Source organism: Episyrphus balteatus, chromosome 1 (genome assembly GCF_945859705.1).
Source record: "Episyrphus balteatus chromosome 1, idEpiBalt1.1, whole genome shotgun sequence".
Classification (NCBI taxonomy): domain Eukaryota; kingdom Metazoa; phylum Arthropoda; class Insecta; order Diptera; family Syrphidae; genus Episyrphus; species Episyrphus balteatus.
In genome coordinates, this window is record NC_079134.1 from 163,187,854 (window position 1) to 163,212,362 (window position 24,509).

The following is a 24,509-nucleotide window of genomic DNA, read 5'->3' on the forward strand; positions in this document are numbered from 1 at the left end:
ATTTTTTTTATTTCAAAAGTTGGCTCTTATGTGTAATACTACACACAAAAATTTTAATCAAAATCGTTAGAGCCGTTTTTGAAAAAAAATTAGCTTTCCTATTTCCGTTATATGGTAGGTACCGTTAGTTTTGGTCATAAAACCCCCCCGAAATTTTGTTTAGAAATTCATATGATGAGAATTTGAACAAATAGATACGACCCACATACTTGTACAGTATACATAGTACAATGTACAACATATTTGTATGCAAAACTTGATGGATTGATTTTATATTTTAGTGATAAATCGAAAATCTCCATTTAAGTCTATTTCAATTTTGTCGCGGTTAAGTTTCAAAAAGCTTTGAACAAAAAAAAATATCTGAAAAAAGTATTTTGTTATAATAAGTTGTATAGACAAAAGCGGATAAGCATAAATTGAGTGCCTCTTCTTTTTAAACAATTTGTTTTTGCTAAGAGTTCACTTTTAAAATAATACATCATAAACACAAAAAATATTCATCATTTGTTTTTTCTTGGGAATGTCATTCTTAAGCCTTAACTACATTGGCTCAAAAAGTGAAAAAGTACAAAAGTGAACATTTTCAAACGCATTTTTGTATAGTTTTTCGGGCTAGAAAATTAAAACAATTGATGCAGAAAGCTTATTTTTTGGTCTAAAAAACAAATCGTGTACTCTTTTTCACAAAAAAATTTCGCTAAGCAGAAAAAAAATATTTCAACTTTTTTACTTTTTCAAAAATGTATGTAGTATGTGTATGTAGTTAAGCCTTTAAGTTGTAACCACCACCCCATTGACCTGTTAAGGCTTGCGTCAACACAGCAAACTAGGCTGACTATATGAACAATCCTAGATATTTGAAACTTTCATTTGACGAAAACGGATTATTTTTGTACTTTCTATATTTGAATCTTAAACTGGTGTAAAGGAAACAAATTTTTTGAAATATATGGCTAAAATTCGGAACTAGGGGTTAAAAATTCCATTTTTCAAATTCATACGTGATATACAAAGGTACAATTTATTTTACATTGAAATTTAATGAAACAAATTCCTTGAGGTGTAAGATTTCAACCTGAATTCGATATTGAGGTCGCGTGTGAATTGAGTTGAATATTTAGGAAAGGATATAGACACTATAAAGGTGAACATAAAATTTCAGCTGTTAAAGATATATCCTGATGTTCAAAGCACAATGCGTTTTGGGAGTTTGAAAATGTAAGGAATTGCTAATATGTTTTTAACACCATTAAATCTTTTTTTTGCAGCTTAAGGAAACTTTCAAGCCGTCAAAACGTCAAAAATGTATTAATTTAATATTCAACACATATTTGGATGTCAAAAATTTGTCTTTGGCTAAATATTTAACCCAATTAACAGACTACGAGATAAGAACATTAATTTTTGGTTATTTCTAAATAACTTTTTTTATACAAACCATCAGTAAGAGAAAAGTCCATTTGTCATTTTATTGCTGTTTAAACCTTTGATTGTATCTAGTGTTTTTTTATATGATATTTTGCGAAACATTTTTCTTTATAAGGCTAAGTAAAGCTTCTAAAATTTTCGTGTTTTTTTTTTTCTGAGTTAGTATGAAAGAAATAAATACGCTACTCCAAGAATCGATAGAAAAACTTGCCAATGGTAGAACATTAGTTGCAGATGTGGGAGAAAATTATAATAAGTCCTAATTTGTGCTAATTTTGACCGAATTTCAACGCAATGAAAATCATTTTAAACTAAAAATTCTTTGTTTTTCAGATTCTTGTGTTTTATTCCTAAGAGAAATTAAAATTAGTTTTTTTTTTAAATAATGTAAATATTACATTAGTCATTCATTGTAAAAGATTACATCTTCTATTGTTGCATCTTCATCAGAAGATATTTTCATGCAGAGGAAAAATAAAATGCACGACTAGGGTCGCACGTACTTGCTCTTGTAGTTCAAAGTATCGTTATCTTAAATAGCTATTGGAAATTTAAGATTTTCTTTAGTGTCGAGAAAAAAAAATCAAAAAAAATTGCAAGTTAAAAAAATTAAAATTAAAATTTTTTTTTCAAAAACTTAAAAAAAATTATTTTCAAAAACTTTTTAAAAATTTTTTTTTATTTTTGACACTTCAAAATTATGTCTCTAAATTTTGAATAAAATTAACTAATGCTTTGATGAAATATATAAACTTAAAAAATATGTCAATTTTTGAAAAACGGCAACGCCATATTTCCGTTCTCCGCATTTTTTGAGAAAAACTAAAAACGCAGTTTTGTTGGAATCAATAAGAGTATTCCGCACACCAAATTTGATCGAAATCGTTAGAGCCGTTTTCGAGAAATTTGCAATACCTCGAAAACGTTATATGGGAGGTATGCGTTAAAATGGAGATATTAAAAAAATAAAAAAAACGGGTCTAGGGAATTACGTAAAAATCATCTGTACCAAGTTTCAAGCGAATCCATCCATCCGTTTAGGCCCTAGCTCGATGTACAGATGGACGCACAGACGCACAGACGCACAGACCGACGGACGGCATGACGAAAACCACTTTTTTGATCTTCTCCATCATCGTAATGTTGGTTTTGATTAAAACCTCGATTTTTTTTTTCTACACGAAACCAATACTTGCCCTATAGAGCAAGTAAAAATTAAAATTAAAATTTTTTTTTCAAAAACTTTTAAAAAAAATTTATTTTCAAAAACTTTTTAAAATTTTTTTTTTATTTTTGACACTTCAAAATTATGTCTCTAAATTTTGAATAAAATTAACTAATGCTTTGATGAAATATATAAACTTAAAAAATATGTCAATTTTTGAAAAACGGCAACGCAGTTTTGTTGGAATCAATAAGAGTATTCCGCACACCAAATTTGATCGAAATCGTTAGAGCCGTTTTCGAGAAATTTGCAATACCTCGAAAACGTTATATGGGAGGTATGCGTTAAAATGGAGATATTAAAAAAATAAAAAAAAAGGGTCTAGGGAATTACGTAAAAATCATCTGTACCAAGTTTCAAGCGAATCCATCCATCCGTTTAGGCCCTAGCTCGATGTACAGATGGACGCACAGACGCACAGACGCACAGACCGACGGACGGCATGACGAAAACCACTTTTTTGATCTTCTCCATCATCGTAATGTTGGTTTTGATTAAAACCTCGATTTTTTTTTTCTACACGAAACCAATACTTGCCCTATAGAGCAAGTAAAAATTAAAATTAAAATTTTTTTTTCAAAAACTTTTAAAAAAAATTTATTTTCAAAAACTTTTTAAAATTTTTTTTTTATTTTTGACACTTCAAAATTATGTCTCTAAATTTTGAATAAAATTAACTAATGCTTTGATGAAATATATAAACTTAAAAAATATGTCAATTTTTGAAAAACGGCAACGCAGTTTTGTTGGAATCAATAAGAGTATTCCGCACACCAAATTTGATCGAAATCGTTAGAGCCGTTTTCGAGAAATTTGCAATACCTCGAAAACGTTATATGGGAGGTATGCGTTAAAATGGAGATATTAAAAAAATAAAAAAAAAGGGTCTAGGGAATTACGTAAAAATCATCTGTACCAAGTTTCAAGCGAATCCATCCATCCGTTTAGGCCCTAGCTCGATGTACAGATGGACGCACAGACGGACAGACGCACAGACGCACAGACGGCAAGTAAAAATTAGTGAAACTTTTTTTTCTTCATAAAAGTTTAAATAAAAGCCATCGGTGGCAAAAATCCTAAAACACTGTTAGATATATTGTAAGAGTCATAAATTGAGAAGAATCTATAGTCTAGATTAATTTCACCTGCAGCCATGTTCCAGTACAATTGAATCATTTATTTGCAAAACATGATAAGTCCATGATTTTAAATTTTTCAGGAGAAGAAAAAAACGTTCTATTTTCTTTTGATATGCGTAGAAAAATTTATAAAAAATATATTCTGTAGAACTCTTGCCTAGCTACAAAATACCGTTTCGTTTTTAATTTTTGGAGCGATAGCTCAAAAGATAAAAAATAAAAACGCTTTTGGACTTATCATACTTTGAAAATAAACGGATGTGAAATTAGTTTTTAAATGGATATGCAATTTTGCTTTTAGCCCCAGTCTATCAAACAATTGTATTTGAGAATAAAATACAATGTCCGGACTAATTATTTAACTTTAAAGTAGCTTTAAACTTAAGATTTTCAGCCATTAATCTAATATACCATTTACACAAAAAGAAGCTGTTGTTTATTTTCAAAAGATGATAAGTCCGGGAGTTATTCTATTTTTGATACTAAAAAAATATTTCGCGTAGCTGTAAAATCGGATATAAATGGAGTAGATACTTCATATTTTAAAGACAGGCGTGGTTATCCCTGGAGTACAAATTTAGTCAAAAAAACGAATTTTGAAAAAAAGTGGACTTATCATGTTTTGCAAATAAACGGTTCAATTATGAAGAAAAATTAAATTAAAGAGGTGGTGGTTTTATGCCTAGAATCAACAATGTCTCCATTTAGGTGGACTAGCCCATGAAACATTTAATTTAATTGGAAAAAAATAATTAAGTAGGTTTGCAATTGTTTTCTTTTAACTAAACATGAGAAATTCTGAAAAAGAATTAATTTTTGCATAAATTAACCCTATAGCTTTGAAGGTCAATCTTTGATTTAGGAACTTGTGGTTTGTATAACACAAAATTCCTTCCACCTACACTTTACCAGTTATTGACTCACGCACTTAAATCTTATTTGCTTTGTAAAATGCGGTTTCTATTTCACTTAATTGAATCCACTAAAATAACTGAAGAACACGAAATTCATCTGCTTAGCATTTATGCTATTTTTAGTTTGAACACCTGATTAATGAACCAAAGTGAAAGGCAAAAAAAAACTACAAACATCATGAATCACAAAAATCCAATACCAACTGTCATCATAGCCATCATCGACCACTAAATCAAGCTCCTCCTTTTTGCTCATCCAATAAAAAAAAAAAGATAAAATTTCAAGTATGTCCAACTTTGGATTGAATTTTATTCCGCTAATGAATTTTTATTTCGCTAAAATTGATCTCTCAATCTCACTATGAGAGTCTTATACCTACCTACCACAACAACACAAAATTAAAACAAAAAATACAAAATAAATATTCAACATGAACACCAATTAACGTGCGGTTTCCCAACTCCAGATTCGATAACATTGCGTCTGAGCAAGATGACCTTTTCCGTTTTTTTTGTAGCTGCTGCTGCTGCCACTGGCAACTGCTGCTGGCTGCTGTTGGATTTCTGTTACATGAAAAAACCATCTTGAAACTAAACGTCAGATTATTGTCCCCAAACAAAAACACCAACAACACGCAACTATTTAATGTAAACACGTCCACAGCGCACCAGCACCGATTTTATCGGAATGCAAATAAATTTTGTGGAAAATATCAAAGTGGGTTCTCCTTCACCCCTCCCACTATCACTGATCAATTTGACGCTGAAGCTAAGGCTGGAGGCTGAAGTGCCGAGCCGGGCTACTATCGGTCGTGGGTTCGATTACACACCAAATAACACGACAGCCGTGAGCCGTGATCAATTAGTCGACTCCGAGATAAATCTTTGCCGCCGCATGAGAAAGTTGCGTAAGGCCCTGTAAAGCCCGGGGCCAGGGGCCTTACACTTTGTACTACAATGCTGCGAGCCGGGCGCTCTCTGGTGAAGACCAGAGCGGAATCACCTTCAGCATCAACCAAAGCTACAAGCAAGTGCCATGTCTCCTACGGGCTTATTTGCATATCCGATGAACACATTCCAACTTCTGCGGCTCTTCCCGTCCCTGTGTTTCTGCGCCCTGCTGGGGGCCTACGCCAACGTGGATGTGAGAGCGCGCGCGCGCGCGCGCGCACTCGCTGATATCAGGTGCCAACCAAAAGGCCATAGCGAATTAATTTTACTGGCAAATTTAAGCCGGCCTGATGTACGAGTAAATAATAATTTATGGACCGCTTCTGCCGCTGTTGCTGCTGCCGAGGAAGATGATGGTTGTGTTGATGTTGAAGCTGATGCGCACTCCAATCAGGTTCATCATTGTCACCACAAGGGGCAATAAGCCATAAGCCACCACACAAGCACCTTTGATGCAGTCTTATCAGCGTGTGGGATCCATTTACAGATCACGATGAGATTCAAGCTTTTTTTTTTATTAGGGAGTGGGTGAGGGCGTCAGTTTAGTTGTTGTTGTTGTTGTTATTCTCATCTGAATGGAGAAACGTATGCAAGCAATCTCTCAAATCGGTGGCGGCGTGATTTATTGTTTGCTCCACCTCGCGAGCAGTAGTGCATTCATCAATTTTCGCTTATCCACTAATTAAATCATTATCACTTCTCACTATACTTTATGCGCATATCTTAAGCTAATTGTTGTAAAGTCTCGAAAGGTACATGAAACATACATTTGCTAAAAAAAAAAAAACAACAATCTTGACAAAACATGCGCTGATGGTTGATGTTGATTTGAAGGGAAATTAATGGACATTGGGGCTGGCTAGGGTGTGAAATAAGGAACACATATCTATACTCTCGGACTTTGCTTATATAGAATAGGGGGGGGTCTATTGGAGGATAGACAGTTGATCAAGATAAGCTAATTGAAAACTTGATTGTTATGCAGCTTTTGTTTTGTGATAACAAAGGAATTTTCGGATTTATGAATAACTTGACCTCTTGGTGAACTTTTTTTCTCCACTGCGATAAAGATGTCAATCAGATGGAATATTGGGTGCTATGCCAGCGCCACGTTTTTGTTTAAATTTAAATTGTTTCTTATCTTTGGCAAATCAAAACTTAAGTGCAATTAAAGAATCAATCTAGTATTCCATTTTTAGGGTTAGGGTCAAATCGCGGAATTCAAATTAGAAATATACCAACAACTGACAATTAGGTACCAGGGTTCGGACTTCAGTTTCAAAATTTCGAAGCTATTTTGAAAAAAAAAGTGAAGTAGATCCAAAATTTCGGAAGTAGATTTAAAAATTAAACTTTTAGAACATTTATTTACAAAAATTTATTTTAAAAAAATTTATTTTTCATCAAAATTATTTGTCTTAACTTTTTTTATAATGTTCTTTTCCGAAAAACCTTTCTTATCAGTGTTGGCGGCGCTGGCTATTTATTGCCAAACAGGCTCCTTGAACTTTTAACTCGCTCTTAAAAATTTTGATTTTCGATTTATAGGATTTCGGCTCTTTTAATTTTGAACTTTGCGATTTAAGGCTCCTTTAAAATCAAAGCATTTTACAGCAAAAATTCACCAAAAATGTGAACAGACAACCAATTTGCATACATTTTTCATTTAAAATTTAATTTTACGCCCGGAAACGAGCATGAAAACCAGAAAATATAAAAAAAATTTAAAAAAAATTATTCTTGAAGTCTGATAAGCAAAAATTTTTTGAAAATTAAAAAAAAAAATTTTAAATCTCATGCCACAAAAATTGTTTGCGTTTTTTTGGACCATTTTTGAAAGCGGCTATTTTTATCTCCAAGATTTTTCAAAATCGGCTCCTTGCCTTTAAAATATTCTGTCAACACTGTTTCTTATCTTTTGGTTGCAACAGTGATGTGGGGTAAAACGGTTAGTTCAGCATAATCTAACAAATTTTTGATCAGGAATTCTTCAAAATCAGTCAAATATACTTTGATACATTTTATTTATATCTTGAATTCGCAAAATAATTGAACTTCACTTATCTTTCTAGATTTCAGTGAAGTTTTATTTCTTAATGCCTCGACCAGCTTCAAAATTGAAGTTAAATCCCTTTCTTTAATTTCTCATAATTTATTGTTTGCAAAATATTTTTCAAGCAAGAAATAGAAGTATTTACTGAAAAAGAGAAGTAGGGAAGTAGATTTTAATTTTTTCCCAAAATCGAAGTAAATCTACTTCGATCGAAGTAAAGTCCGATCCCTGTTAGGTACCTCTTAAAATTTTCGAACTACCTTTTATCACTTTTACTACAATAAATATAAAATTATGGCACTTTTTTATATTAAGTAATAATTTTGAATTTTTGTGTTGCTGTTTAGCAAAAAAATTAAAAATATATATACCTAACCTGAAAAAGTTCTGTACTGAAATGATGAATTATTTATAAAAACATATAGTTTAAAATTGTTTTTCACACCTTTACAAGCATGCGCGTAGGAAGGGGGGGTCCTGGGTGGGCCAGGCCCACCCTAGAAAATCCATGGCCCACTCTAGAAAAATTGACAGTACTATGGAACTTTTAAGCCAGAACTATAATTGGAGGAAGCAGTCGGAAGCTTATGTCAAATTCACATTTTTGTTGTTGTTTTCTTTGTCTTTTTGATAAGTTTTCATCCGTCGAGTGTGGTTGCGAGCACTGTTGCCGTCCGTTTTATGTTCATCCGACAATTATAGTTCTGGCTTTAGTCTGGTATTAGCTCCCACTGACAGTTTTTTTTTTTTTTGCATAATATCGCTTGCTGAGAATTATAAGGTTGTTTGCTATAGTATAAGTACATACCTCGTTTATATGAGCAGACTCAGGGCCAGTTGTACAAACGTGGTTCAGCTTCGGATCAGGAATTTAACTCGTCGATTTCGGCGGATGAGCAGTGGATCAACTTTATTTAAAGAATGGATCTAGCTATTTCAACCTATATGGACCTAGAACCAGTGCTAAAAGTCAAATTTACCACCGAATTCAGAAGATAAGAGTTGCTGAACCATGGATTTAATATTTGTACAACTGGCCCTCAAAGGCCGGATTCAATAATTAGCTTTTTCAACTTAAAATTTTGGCACAAGACTTTATTTTGATATTTAGGCCGTGTGTGAATCGGGTAAAATATTTAGACGAGAATACATTTTTGACACTTTTGAGGTGAAAAGATAATTTCAGTTGTCAAAATAAACATTATGAGTGTGTATTAGGGAAAATTAATATTTTTCAATATACATATTTTATTTTATTGATGATGAAAAAAATTGTTAGTGAATGGGCAGGTTCAGAAACGTTAGGGACTAAATATTTAGGTAATTTCTCGGTCTCTGATTGGTCAGCTGTCAAAAAAAATCATTCCAATTTAGGTAATTTTGTTGGAAAGCTGACTGGAAAGTTAGGCAAGAAAATGTTCCCTAAACATTTAGGAAAGTTTTTTTTGTCAACATGACAGCAGATTGTTTTTAATTAAAGAATTAATTTAGCAAAATTAAATTTATTTGTGCGAAAAACAACTAAAAAGTGCATTATCGGTTATAATTAATTTTATTTATTCATTACAGTTAAGTGAAATTTGGTGTCTTACCCATGCGACCGGTAAAATTCTTAAATAAATTTCGAAATTTGACAATAGCATCTAATCCAAACTAATTTAGTCAATTTGCTCAAATTTCCGTTCAGAAAATGACGTTGCCTAAATATCTAGTCCCTAATATTGGGCAGGTTCAGAAACGTTAGGGACTAAATATTTAGGTAATTTCTCGGCCTCTGATTGGTCAGCTGTCAAAAAAAATTCTTCCAATTTAGGTAATTTTGTTGGAAAGCTGACTGGAAAATTAGGCAAGAAAATTTTACCTAAAAATCTAGGAAAGTTTTTTTTGTCAACATGACAGCTGATTGTTTTAAATTACAGAATTTCGTTAGCAAAATTGAATTTATTCGTGTGAAAAACGCGTTAAAAGTGTAGTATCGGTTATAATTAATATTATTTATTTATTAAAGTAAAGTTAAATTCGGTGTTTGCCCCATGTGGCCTTAATTAAATTTCGAAATTTGACAATAACATGATATCCAAACTAATTTAGTCAATTTACTCAAATTTCCGTTCAGAAAATGACGTTGCCTAAATATTTAGTCCCTAATATTTCCTGAACTTGAACATTTCCTGAACGTGCCCAATGGCAACACAAAAAAAAAATTCACAGGAAAATGTGTGTTGGAAGCTTATGTTAATATTTATAAATTAATTTGACATCATTAATTCTTTTGTTTTGCAGAAAAAAAAAATATATCTACGTTAAAAATTTATTCAAATTCACACAGGTAAATTAAGCCAAAGATAATTTTTTTACTAACCAGACATTCAAATTTCTTAACTTAACCCAATGCCCAAAATTTAATTTCCTACATTTCGGCTTAGGTTTTCAAGTAAAAAATAAAAAGCAAATAAAATAAAATTGACAGCTTGGTAAGGTCAGTTTTTAAAGCCAATCGCTGTCATATATTTTGAATGAATTCAACATGTGTGTCCATCAAAATAAAAGTGCTGTAACTCCATCCAATTGCATTTCGAGATAACAAGCTTTTAAAAAAAGGAATTCCATATACCTAACACCACACAATATAAAAACAAAAAACAGTAACTATCAAAGATATATTGCGTAATTGGAGTTGATTCCTCTTTATATTGAATGATATTAACAAAATACGATACCATTAATCAAAAAACACCTTTTTTAAAAAAATTGAGTTACACAACCATTATTTTTGACAAAATGTAAGTTATTTACAACAACAGAACTTGGCGAATAATTTGCCATTGTAGGGAGCAAAGTAAAAAAAAAATGCATGGGTTCAGGTGGACGATATCATCTGGCCCACCCTAGACAAAATCTCTAGCTACGCCCATGTTTACAAGAAGTTGACCTTTTCAACAACAAAACATTTGCGAAGTTTGTTTTTCTTCCCAGCTGTTTTAATTTTTTTATGATGGAAAGCTCAAATACAATGTTACAGATGATTTTGTTCACACGGATATTTTACGAAAATGCATGCTTTTTCTTTTAAGTTTATTAACACTTTTTTATACTGGCAGCAAGAACGTTTTTAATCCTGATTAAAAATTATTTTAATGAGAAATCGGCTTGGTTTGGTTCACTTTTCTGACCTTGACACTCGAAATGGCTCAATTCGATATCCAATAGATTTATCTATGGCAACTTTTCCAGATTATGCTAAATCAAGTACCTAATGATGGGTTGAAAACTTCAATTTATGATGTATAGAGATAAAAATTTAGGTAGGTAAATAAGTAAGTATCCAAGGTATGGTCAATTTTCATGGTCTTTCCCCCCCCCCCCCCCCCCCTGGTCAAGGTATGAATGGTATTCTTAAAAAAAAATTTAATTGTATATGCAACTTTTTTTTTCAAACGGAGGGGTTAAAGTTTTTTTTTAACATTAGTGTTTTTAAAATAGCGCAACACGCCACAAAATTTCATAACCTATATATGTATTATTGAGCTGCTGGATATGTAGAACAATCTTGCATTTCAAGAGTTTGCACAATTTTGCACCACCGAAAATAAAGACCCCTTGAAAAAAAACTCCTCAAAAGCGACTCTTACTTATAGATTTTTATATTATCTATTATTTTTCTCCAGGGATACCTTTAAAAATATGTAAAGAAATAGTGTTCTAAATTTCAAAAGAATCGGTGCAGTAGTTTTGAAGTTATGAGGGGCACCGGCTTTGAAAACATTAGTTGTGGGAAGAACGATTTAATATTTTGAACTCTAGACTAAAACGTTCGTAAGCGAAGTATCAAAATACACATAACTTGGTCAATTTTCCAATAGATCTACAATTTGAACACAATATTCTTGAGATATAAAAAAACTTTAATGCAAATAAAAAAAAAAACGGGATTTTCCGTTTTTTTTTTCATTCTTAGAAACTTTAATATTTATTAGAATGAAATCTGTAGTATTTGATTAAAAACTACCATGTCATAAAATAATGGTATAAATATGTCCATAATATTGCAAAAAAAAAATCAATTAAAAAACGGAAATACTATTTTTTTTCTAAATTTCATCTTTAAAACTTTATTTCTCAAAAACTATTTAATGAAACAACTTGAGTCAAAAAATAAAATAAAGAATAAATAACTAACATTAAGAAAAGTTATAGCACAGGTTTGTACGTGCATTTTATGATTTTTAATATTTTTTTCTCCCGGCTAATCGGGATGTAAGTGGGTAAACAAAATTTTTCCTTCTGAATAACTTTTTTGTCATTTGGTACCAATTTGATGTGGAAAATGTGCCCAAATGTTTTTGGCCAGGTTTGAGAATTAAACCAAAATACCGCACTGTGCGTCGTTTAAATTCGCTGCTTGTCAGTCAGTCTTATGAGACTTTACTTTATTTCTAACTGTTATTGCTGATTTTTTGTCAATCCGTCCCTTGTGCCCCCCCAGAAAAAAATCCTGGATCCGCCCTTGACTGTACCTATGCCGAACCCTGCATTTGTTAATTAAATTCACGACTGGATCGCGTGTACTTGTTCTTTTAGTTTAAAGTAACTCTATATTAGCAAACAATCAAAGATAGGAAATTTTAAGTAGGATTCTCGAGTTTTAGACCAGTGCCAATAAATTTTGAAAAATTTAGGATAAATGGTATATGAAAGGGGAAAATAAATTACCCACCAACAAATTGGTGGAAATTGGGTGGGTTGGCGGAAAAGTGGGTTGGGTGTCAAAAATCGTGATTTTTTACGATTTCTGTCAACACTAAACCTTCTATCGAAAAAAGTTAAGTACAAAAGTTGTAGATAGTAAAAATGTCTACAACTTTTGCATAAATCATTTTTTTATATAACTTCAAAATTATTGAGAAAAAAGCAAAAATAAAATCCAAAAATGGTTGGATTTTAACAAAACTTGGTTAATAATTACTTTGTTATGTTTTCTGTCTATTTTAAATGATTTTTGAGCAAAAAGTTAATGTATGTATTTTTGACGAATTTAATTTGAAAAAATACCCTATTTTACAACCATTAAAGGTAATGAAAAAATTTTTGATTTTTGAAAAGTTTGGAATGCAATTTAAAAGATTAAGAATAAGGCAGTTCATAATATGTCAAATTTTGCGTAGGATACCGATAATTCAGTATTCGGCCGAATATTCTTCAATGGAATTCACTTCATGAACCATTTTTTTTTTTTCGAAATAATTTGGACATCTTTTTTAGTTCTTCATAAACGATGGGGAAGCAATATCTGTATACCTACTTTTCCGTTTCTTTTTGTTGCGTAAGACCTAAGAAAATTCCATTCAATTGCGAAATCTTTTGGATATAAAATTTTTTAAAGATGTTGTTTTTTTTCCTTTGAAAAATTAATTATATCTTTTTCTTTTTCAAATAAATTTACCAAATTTGAATATTGTCCAGTCAAATCAGGATTTAACTTGGGAATTAATGCTTATAGGCCAAAAATTTTGTTTTGTTCGAAAATTCTGTAACTAACCTCAAAAGCCTATTTACAGGAACCTCGTCTCTGGAAGTCCCGATTTTCAAGGTCCAACGGGAAGGTTCAGGTTCATAAAGTTAACTTATTGTCGAATGATATCAGTATAACAGTGAAATTATCACTGAAATCGTTTTTTTTATACATACGGCTTCAGCCAGAGTTAACTATGGAGTCAATGAGCCTCTTAATATTATGTGCAATGGACTTTAATAAATACTATCAAAGCAATAATTTTAATTTTGTTACTATTTTGAACAACTAAGACACTTAAGTCTGTAGTTGAATAAATAAATAAATAAAAACCAGCTAAATCATTTTTTTTTTAAATTAATTGAACTTGGGGACACCAGATTTTTAACACTGTCGAGGTAAGTTTGAAATATCCAAACAAAGATATCTACAAAATTTATAGTCTATTTTCTATTAGCATTCATTGCAAGGTGTACCATTATATTCGCCTTATTTTACTATCTCTAATCTCTTATTTTATAAGTAAGTATAAATGAACGATATACTCGAAGAAGAAAGCACCTTCTTTAACTAAATCTTAAATGTAAGAGCATTAAACTGCTATAAATATGATGGTGCACAAGCGCACAAAGCTACTTACGATACTTTAAATAATTTTTAGAACTGTGTACCACTTGAAACAAAAAAAAAAAAATTCTCTATAAGTAAATAAGAGACCGTAAAATTAGGCCCACACCAAACGATCAGAATCGGCTTATTCTCATTAATGACCTAATTTCTATTAAAATTAAACTGTGCGCAGCAGCAGCTTAAGGTTTTTATTTTATATTTCCTTATTTCAAACTTATATGTCTATAAATATGAATATTGATAAAACTACATCTCTAAACTATTAAATAATGCGAAAGAGCTGAAATAAAAAAGAGGCTTATTGGCAATACCTACAATATGCAGTTCTTTTTTTTTTTCCTTAAACATTATTTACTTAGGAGTTAAGGCCTATAAATTACTACCAATTACTACAAATTTCCTTCCAGCTACTGTATTCATCTGTAAAAGATCCCTATCCTCTTCGTTTCTTTAACATATCCCTTAACCCAATAATTAACTAAATCAAAATAATAAAAATTATATCTCAAAGGCGTATAATTATGCTATACTAACCTCTCTCTCTCCATGTTAAAATAACCTTACACAATTTAGCAATATAAACTTTAATGACTACCCATGTCCTTAATTGCTTAAAAGCATCAATTTAAGCCAACACAGACCTTGAACCCAAAAAACGAATTAATCACCAATCTTGGATTGTAAAACATTTTTTTTTTTTTTTTTTCAAAAAATACCTCCGCACATTCCTTACTTGGGGCTTCACCAGCTTCTACATACATCAATTCAGCCAGATGCCACCGTCTAGCTATCTTCTTATAAGCCAAAAGCCACTATACACCTCCATACACAACAACAAAAAAAAAAAAAACATGTATTTATTTTAGTAAATCAAAAGCCTTACTTAACATTAACATCTTCATCATGTTATATTTGCTTTGTACCGAAAAAAATTACCATACTACAAGAAAAAGAAAGATGTGCGCGGCTGCGCACTGAGGAGGACCGGCTATAACATTTCAGCCACTCAATCGTGTGCGCACTCTTCATCCAGACACTTGAAATTATTTGAATTGCACTCTTGGGCACTCTTGGGCAAAACTTAAAAGCAACCCAATGAAACATCGAAACTTCACGATTAATGACCCTTGCACCTTTCTGAGAGATATCAAGATCAAGAATAAGATAAATGCAGCTGGATATCTCCAAATCAAGATCAAAAAGTCCCACCAAACAAAGCCTGCATATGTAAACGAAATAAAGCCTCCCATTAGAAGGATCTCTTCGAGGGCAGTCAATTATCTCAATCGGACAAGAAATCCTCTGAAATCTTGCGAGAAAATCAATTCGATATTCTTGCTGGTTCGCGATGGGGATCGCATCTGATCGCATCGAAACAGAGCTCCGTATCTATTTTAAACAAGATGTAGGTGCCATTCAATTACACACACTAAATCCTACATGATACATGGAGATTCGATAAAAATTACTTCAGATTCAGGCTTTAACCAAGCCAGCAAAGGAATGGTGTCCGTCGACGAGCAACGATCTCCCGACAACAAAAGGTAAACTCGCGCAGAGGCAGCAGATGATGATTCTGCATAAAAAGTCCAACACCCAGCGCAGAGATTTCAGCCTCTGTGGAACATCTTGAAATGTGGATAGTCTTCATGTTTCGATATTCATTTGATTTCGATTTTATTTCATTCGAATTTCTTTTTTATTTGCTTTTATTCGAAAACTTATAATTCTTCAGATCTTGCTGCAGGTCTTGAAAGTTAGCGCAGAAAAACACACAAGAAGAAAAACGAGGTGCACTTGTGCTTGTGGCCTGACGATGCTGATGATCAAAAGAGAAGTCATTTTTTGCGTTTGCCAAAGTCATCGCGATTAGGCCAACTTGAATCTTGGTAATAGCACATTTCGCGCATTCACTTGGAATGGAGAGTGTGCAGCACGATGAGAAAGATTATCACAGACGGCGCATGCAGCCTGAAGCACCACAGAGCAAAAGTGGAGCTCACTCTACTGAGAGAGACTTGATTTTGAATGAGCGGGACCCCACCATAACACATTTTTGTGTAACTGTGATTTCTTCCCCAATGGCAATGGATGAAAATGATTGGAGCCATTCTCTCGCACTCTCTGTTATTATATGGGAAATAGATTAAATTGAAGTGGCAATATACAGTTGGAGTGAAAAGTAATGATTCACTTGGTTATTTTCAGCGACAATTTTTGACGTGATAACGTCTTATAAATTGATGAACCATGGCAGCCACCACAAAAAAGTGACGCCATTTTCTCCCGTTCCACTATTGCACTTTCACAGTGCTGCAAAAATTTCAATTCAAAATTAAAAATAATCTATTAGAGATACAAAATAACCTAAAGCTTTATCCAAATAAAGGATTTTTAATAATTCCGTCATTTAATAGGGTAAAAAGGGGTAAAAGAAAATTGCAAAAACTTGGCTATTTTCTTAACGCGACAATGTAAAGAGTTGAATTTTTTTTTAATCAATAGGTAGATACATTTATTGCAAGACTGACAATGGTATTGAAAAAACCTACTTATTTTGGGGTATTTTTGGGTGAGTTTTAATTTTTTTAAATTTTTTGTAGCGCATACATGTACAAAAAATTGGTATTTCAAAATGATTTTTGACCAAATAAAGGGAAAAACGAGTTTTTTTGTCCCAAGTTTTTTTACCGATTTTAACCGTTTTTTATTTTTTTCTTTTTTTCTTCAACAGATAAATAAATGAAATTTATATTGGAGGTAGATAATAGACAGGACTATATCTGTGGAAAATTTTAATTTTCTAGTCACAGTTTTGAGATAACGGTAAAGTTCTATTTTTCAACACGTTCTATCTATTGATCTAAAGCAAATACAAATTTGATTTAACTTTATTAAGATGATGTAACCTTTCATTTGGTATATCACACATAACTGTACATTCGCTACAAGCTGCACAATGTTAAATTAAAAAACTTGCGAAAAGCCTCAAAACACCTGTAGAGATCTGTTGGTAATGAACACCACCAGTGTGGGAAGTACCGTAATCTTAGTTTGGAATTTTGACATGGTTGGCTTTAAAAAATTCTAACTTTTTTTCTAATCATCGCAGAAATAAGATTGAAACGTCATATGAAAGGTGAAATAATGAGCTTTCACATGATATAAAATTTTTTATAGGTTGAAAAAAATTGATTCAATAGCATGAGAACATAAAATTATATGTTTATTTTGCTTTTTTTTGATGAAAATTGATCGAGTTCAAAAAATTCTAGCTCTTTTTGTAGATGTCTAATAGACATGATTGATGTATATATATTTTGAGCTGAAGTAATAAGCTTTCAGGTGGTATAAAATTTAATTTTATTATAGGTTTTAAATTTATTATAGGTTGTTATATCAAAAAAATGAATTTTTGGTGGAAGTGATTTTTTCACTTTTTCATAAGAAATGATTGTTTTTAATAAATTTTTATAATCTTTTAGCTCATTGTAAACATTTAAAAATGGTTTTATACTTTAGAAATACTTGGATTTTAAATGGCATAATTTTTTTGTAAGCGTTTAAAATAAAAAAAATTAATATAATGAGAAAATAAAAAACGTAATTTTTTTAGCTTTTTCTTGGAAATTATGATTGTTTGAAATAAATGAACGCTTCAATTGACTCATTTTAAACAAAAGCATACAACCTGTTTTCTTACGACGTTATCACGTAAAATCATCGTCCGTAAACCGGCTTTACAGACAACCTCTTTTTTTTTTCGTTCGGGACACATTCGGCAAACATTAAGGACAAATTAGATTTTTCCTTTAGTGCCTGGAAAAAACTATCAGCCTTCGAAATGGTCGAAAAAAACTTTTTTGAAACAGGTATCAAATTAATTTGAAACTTTTTAAAAAGCCATCTTCAAAATTTTAAAATGTGGTTGATATTTGTTTGAAGATCACTTTGTTATCAAAACAAATCAAATCAAAAAACCAAGCTTAGAATTATTTCTAATTTAAAAATCGTACCAATTCTTCTTTACTCCACTGTACAGAGACCAAAAAAAGGTCTATTATGATCGTGAGACCTGAGACCTCTCACACTGCACTAGCCAATACCTCTCGATAAACAAACCAAAACATCCACCTTCTTCATCATCATCATCGTCATGATCATACCCCAACAAAATACCAAATATACTCTACTACTCTCAAGTCTTTTCTCTAAAATACCAAGCTAAGGTTGATGCTAGCTAGCTAGAGAGTTTCATGCTTGCATGCAAGCTCCACCAACATCGCAGGCAGGCACCAACAAACCTCTCCGCACATCACAGTCACAGAGCATCAGAAACAGCAGCAAGCGAGTCAGTGTTTCGCTTCGTGTAAACCTTTCGGGTTTCTCAGATTTTTTGGTTCAATTTTTTTTTTTATAAATTTTTATTTGTAGTACTAACTCTAACTAACTACCACCGTTCGGTTGAATCTTTGGTCCAGTTCTGATTCGACTACCGACTCGGAAGGTTGCTCTCTTTCTCTTTTATTTTGTTTTTCCTTTATTTTGTTTTATTTTAACTTTCGTATATTCGATTTTTCGACCAAAAATTTGAAAAGAAAAAAAAAAAAAAAAACTATCTACAAGATACTCACGGGCAAATATTGTATGTTGACACTGTAACCTGCAACTACCTCTCATAAATAGCATAGTGGTCTTGGTCTTCTCTCGTTTGTCGTTTTTTTTTTTTTTGTTGTATAAGAGCCAGCAGCCAGGAATATAAACACCGGATCAGATTCGGATCTAAGTGAAGTTTCAAAAAAAAAAATAAAAGAAAAAAAGAAGAAGAAGAAGAAGTGTACCTTGCGCCAAGGTTTCCCTAGAGAGATCGGAATCTCGTTTTCTGCTCCATCGCACATTTTTTATTAAAAAAAAAAGAAGAATCCAAAAGATATTTCGTGTTTTTGTTTTTTTCATCTTCTCTTGTTAGTCTTTTATTTAATTTTTCCCTGAACCTTATCATACGGAAGAAGTTTCAAAGAAAAAAAGATGGAATTCTTCTCAAGACCCATAATGAGTGTCCCATTAGAGAACAAATGGTAATCTATTTGAACCTTTGAGAGGAATTTTCGGCCTCCACGGAAACGTGATACGCGAGCGCGCGCGCTTGCTCACAACCAGAAGCTCCTATAAAGACCCTTTAAAGAAGTTAAAGAATCCATTTATTTTTTTGAGGAAGGGGAGTGAACTTGTTGGAACAAAAAAGTGAAAAAAAGGTTTTAGAAACCCAAAGCTTTTACAAAAAAAAAAAATAATAATAAAGGCCTTAATTGTCCACCTGTCAGTTTTTCAAATTCCAATTAGGGAAGAATTTTTTTTTTTTTTTTTAAGAAATTTTCGATCAAAAGAAAGATATTTAAAAATCGATTAAAAATTAAAAATCGATAAAAAAATTAAAAAATCGATAAAAAAATTTAAAAAAAAAATCATAAATAATGGAAATTTAAAGAAATTTTAGATAAAAAAAAAAGATATTCAAAAAATCGATTAAAAATTAAAAATCGATAAAAAAAATTAACAAAAAAAAATCGATTAAAAATTAAAGAAAAAAAAAAAAGAAATCATAAATAATGGAAATTTAAATAATTTATTTTTTTAGTGAATAAACAAAATAAATGTGAAGAAATTGTTGTTTGAAAAAATGTTTCAACTGACACCGAAACCAACAACGACAGTGATAATAACAACAACAAATTTACCAACGGCAACGCAGACGACGACGACGACGACGAATTATTCAGAAGCGCCCAAATAAATTCATCGTCATAATTAGAAATGTTGACTTTTCGTAACCGGCCGATACTTTTCTTACTGTGGATTATGAAAATCAGGTAACTGTTTTAATTAAAATCAAAAACCAAAAAAAAAAAAAACTTAATCAAATAAAAAAAAAAAAAATCTAAAAAAAGAAATAAAAAATAAAAATTTAAATAAAATAAACAAACACAAATTAATGTGTTTAACATAAATTAACAAAAAAATAAATAAAAAAAATTTTTATTTTATTTAAGAGATAAGCCAAAATTTATATATTTTTTTTGGTTAATTTTTTTTTGTCCAACATGAGGTCTTCCGAATTAATTTGAATTTAATTATGGGACTCATTTTAGAGAATTTTTTTTTTTTTGAAATTTATAGTTCTCATTCACATTGTTTGGGCGGGGATTTGGATTTTTTTTTTGGGCTTTGCGATCGTTTATTTTATCAAGATGTGGACAGGATAGTATGGAATTAGTCCAAATTTGTTTGGAAATTTATTGCTCTCTAAAGCTTAAAACACACAATCGATTTTGTGTGGTGGAAAAGTAATAAAAAATCGAAGAGGGTATCATCATCATCATCATCAATTTGATCATCAGCTATCAGCACCCAAGATCGATCCAAAATACCATGTTAGGAAGTTGTTTGGGAGAGGGATCTTTATTATATTATTGAGAAGATTGTGTGTGAAGAGCTGTTTATGGTTAATTGAATTGTTTTTTAATGAAATGGGTGCCATAATTATATTGGCTAATCATTAGCCAGCGATTTTTTAATTTTTTTTATTTTCTATTTCTTTATTATAAATTCCGTCTAGTTTTTTTTTAGGTATTTATTTTTTTTTTTAGAAATTTTATTTAAAATTGAATTTGTAATTTGATACAAAAAAGACGACGAGACTATAAATAGTAACTGGCAACTGTTAGGAAGAGTTAGAATTTCACCAGTTTTTTATGAGTCATTTTTTTTTTATAAATTTAAATTTTGTCGTTTTAAATAAATCAAAAAATGACTAAATACGGCGGCGAATGGAATTAATTTTTATTTTTCTTATTTTTTTTTTGTAATAAAATATGAGAAGCTATTAAATTTTTAAATTGCACACCTCGCAGCTAAAATGGGTTTTGTATTCATTTCTTAGAGTCGTATAGAGTATTTGCCTACCGCAGACCCAGACGACGATCGACGTTAGACGTTAACCAAAACTTTTTTGCCATTTTCAAACATTTTTGATGATGATGATGGTCTGTTTAACGTTAATTGCATGTTTATGGTTGGTAAAATGTCCAACTAAATACAATTTGAAATTATGATTATATCTTTGTTTTGACTGTTTTTTAATGTTTCATTTTTCTTGTATTTCTATAAATTATTATTTTTTTTTTGTAAGTGGGTTTTTGGTTCCTTAATAAAATTGTTTTGTTTTTGTGTCTGGTAGATCTGCCAACAACACATTTATTGAGTCTCCAATGGTTTTGTGTTAATTGCAATTTATTTAAACATCAAAATGGATAGGTTTAAACATTTGATTAGCACAATAATACTAATTGAGTTGTAATTCAAATCAATGCAATGCAATTTTGAGATATGCTTGTTAGATTTTATTGACTTAAAGTACTTTACCTTACCTTACCTTACTTATACAATGATTAATTAGATTTCATGTGTTATTTTGATTTAAAAAAAAAAGATTGTATTTACCAGGATAACAACAATATGTAAATAAGTGTGTTGTTTATTAGAATGTCCAAATCAAGAATGAATGGGAAGAAATTGTTCTTGATTGAAACTATCTTAAAATACGTATAACTCTCGGGCGCCACTTTCAATTTGTAACATGGAAAAATTATTAAAAAACGTTTGATCATCGCTTTAAAAATCAAAAATTGAGAAAACAAATTTTTGGCCCAATAATGTCTACAAAAAAGTATATAATTAAATTACACTAGTTTACAAAAAAAATAAAAAATTTTTGGACACCAAGTGCCCTTATACTTTTCGGATAGATTTGAGCCCAGAAAAAAAAATATTTATGGATAGGTTTTTGAGGTATGATTTTTCAAAGTCTCCAAAAGTTTAAGTGCATTGTATCAAAACACTTAAAAAAAATCGACTTTTAAAGGAAATTTTTTGCAAAAAAAGGGTTTCTTGCTGACATAAAAAATCTAAATCTTGCGAATCCTCATAGTTTTATATTTTTTATGTGTAGTACAGTTTCTGGTAAAGATAACAAGATAATTTTCTTCAAAATCTATGGATAAGTTATAAAGATCTGATCATTTTAGTAACAATTAATATTTTCAACTTTTTTGTTATTTTTTGTGTTTTCGTCTATAACTTGAAAAATGGCTCAAAGAGACCAAAAACAGTAGATTTTGAAAGTCCATATTTTATCCAATTTGAGCCGTATTCAATTTTTGTGACCATTATGTTGAAAGATAAAGTATTTTCTTTTCTCCGTTATATGTTCAATATCTATAAATGCTTCAAGGATAAAAATAGACTATTTAGTAAAAACACCAAAAATGTCATGTTTTTCTCTTTTTCGAATAGTTTTTCATTTGTTTTTTAACAATATTTTAATTTTAAATTTTTTTATACATATCGATAGGAAATTTAATTATCTACAAAAAATGACTTGATAAAAATTTTCATATTCGGCTTCCTTTTCAAGTTATAGACGAAAACACAAGAATTTTTTTGCAAACATTTTCTTTAAAAAGTCTATTTTTTTAAAAGTGTTTTGATACAATGCACTTAAACTTTTGGATTGGACCAAAAAAGTTATTCCAGTGTTTGTTGCTTATTTGATCAGCTTTCAGGAACCAGTTTTTGTGTTCAGATTAGTTGTATATTACTCAAGATATAGCCCGATTACTAAGTATGCTGGAAAAAAAACGACAAGAAACTTTGAAAAATTACCTATATCTCAAAAACGAATCCATCGTAATTTTTTTAAAGTTATTTCCGAATTCTTGAGATCAAAGTACGTAAGAAAAAAATAGTGGGATTGAGTGTCCATTTTGGCTGTAAACCAGTGTTATTAACGTTTTTTTTATCGCACCACCACCGACCAGTATCGGTTCATAATAAAAAAATAAAAATGTGAAAATTTAATAGATAATTTTAAAACAAATACATTCACATCAATTAACCATTTCGAGCGGTTTTGTAATTGTTTGTTACAAACAATTTTTATTTTATAGGGCAAACATTTCTAATAAAAGATAGGATTTTGAGAGTTGAAAATTTTAAAGCATAATTTTAGTGTGCCCTATGATATAGTCCATTTTTAAACTTATATGAAAAATTTCATCAGGTTAATCTTAAAACCATTTAAAATTTTTTTTTTTAAGTAGGTACCTATTTATTTTTCTTCCTCTTGATTATTAAAAAATGTTCTGTCGTTGAGGTTTCAAATGTTGTCGTCACTTCTTTTCCAGGACTTATTTGCTAAATTAGAATTTTAATTCATTTTTCTTTTGGCGCGTTATACGAGTAAAATTAATATTTGAGCGGTCATTTTGATGGATAGAAAAAATTCATATTTTAAAATTTTTCAAGTTATATTATACATACTTTTTTCACTCAGAATGTTCAAAATTTTGAATGTTGTGTTTTAAATTATTTCAAATAATAGCGCATGCAATCTGATGAATCCTTATATTTTCCTACTGGCAAACCAACGACTCACTTGAATGCTGCTAAAATCGATCGTTGACTAATTTGACTTCAAACGGCTAAAACGTCAAATCGTAAAGTGTTTGAATTCGAGTTCCCACAAAAAAAAAAAAAATACTTCAAAAACAACGTGATCTCATACTTACATTAACAGGTTTTTAAACTATTAATTTTTTCGCGTTCAAGTAAAGGTAATATTAAAATTTTAGAAAATTTCCAAAAAATACATTTTTGGATTTTTAAAAAATATTTGAACATTTTTTTTTGAAAAATCAATTTTTTGAAAACGGGTTTGTAAAAAATTTTTAAATTTCGTTTTTATGTGTAAATTAATTATTTCTTCATAATGGCATACCAACTTTTTTTTTGAAAAATGTTAGAAAATTTTTATATATAAAAAATTATTTTTTTAAAAAACGGCTCTAACGATTTTGGAAATTTTTTTTTATACTTTTTTTATATTCCTTTCTATACAAGACATAAACTGGCATACTTGCTTTTTTGTAAAAGATTATTTAAAACGGTGTTTAATTAATTATAAAAACAGATTTTATTTTATTTTAATTTTCCCAAATATTCTTGAATAAAAAGCTGTAACATTAAAGTCACTTTAAGCATAAGAGCAAGTACGTGCGACCCCAGTCGTGCAATTTATTTAATATTGAATTAAAGCAAAGAATTTTTCAATGTCTCCATTTTGATAAAAATGGGTACGAGTCTTTGGCTAAGAAATGTTTATGTTCCCAATTTGTGTGTACATTTTTAAAAGCAAAATTGTATTTTTCTCTGTGTCGCTGGGTTTTGTAGAACTAACAGTTGTGTATTAAAAATAATATGTTGTTTGTTTGATGTTTATAATAAAACATGATTACTGAGCATAATTTCAAATATCTCAATATAATAGTGGTTTGATTTTCAATAAAATTGTTACAAAAAATAATGTTCAACAAAAGTAATAAAAACAACTTCTTTGTAACTTGAGACAACCATAAAACATGCCATTACCTTCCGTCAATTCTGTTTTCTGTCAATCACTCTACCTGTATCTTATAGTGTCGGTTAGTAAGTAAATATTTTATATGTATTGTAAATAACATTTAATTTATTATGAATGAATAATCGTTTGCTGTCGAAGGGCCAAAAATGTATAAGTTCAGCAAACAAATTTAATGGT

At 30.5% G+C, this 24,509-nt stretch overlaps 1 protein-coding gene across 5 annotated transcripts in view; it reads left to right on the forward strand.

Moving 5' to 3' along the window:
- LOC129919873 (protein Wnt-2) overlaps positions 1-24,509 on the forward strand; it is a 64,711-nt gene that overhangs the window by 18,254 nt on the left and 21,948 nt on the right. The window contains exons 1-2 of one of the 5 annotated variants that reach the window (XM_056001002.1): positions 18,182-18,206; positions 19,494-19,725. In XM_056001002.1, the coding sequence (XP_055856977.1) occupies positions 19,670-19,725 (56 nt within the window). In that variant the 5' untranslated portion in view covers positions 18,182-18,206; positions 19,494-19,669. Of the gene's footprint in view, positions 1-18,181; positions 18,207-18,249; positions 18,501-18,658; positions 18,934-19,493; positions 19,726-24,509 lie in introns of those variants that run through there. The other 4 variants (XM_056000979.1, XM_056000986.1, XM_056000973.1 and 1 more) reach the window with 4 other exon arrangements.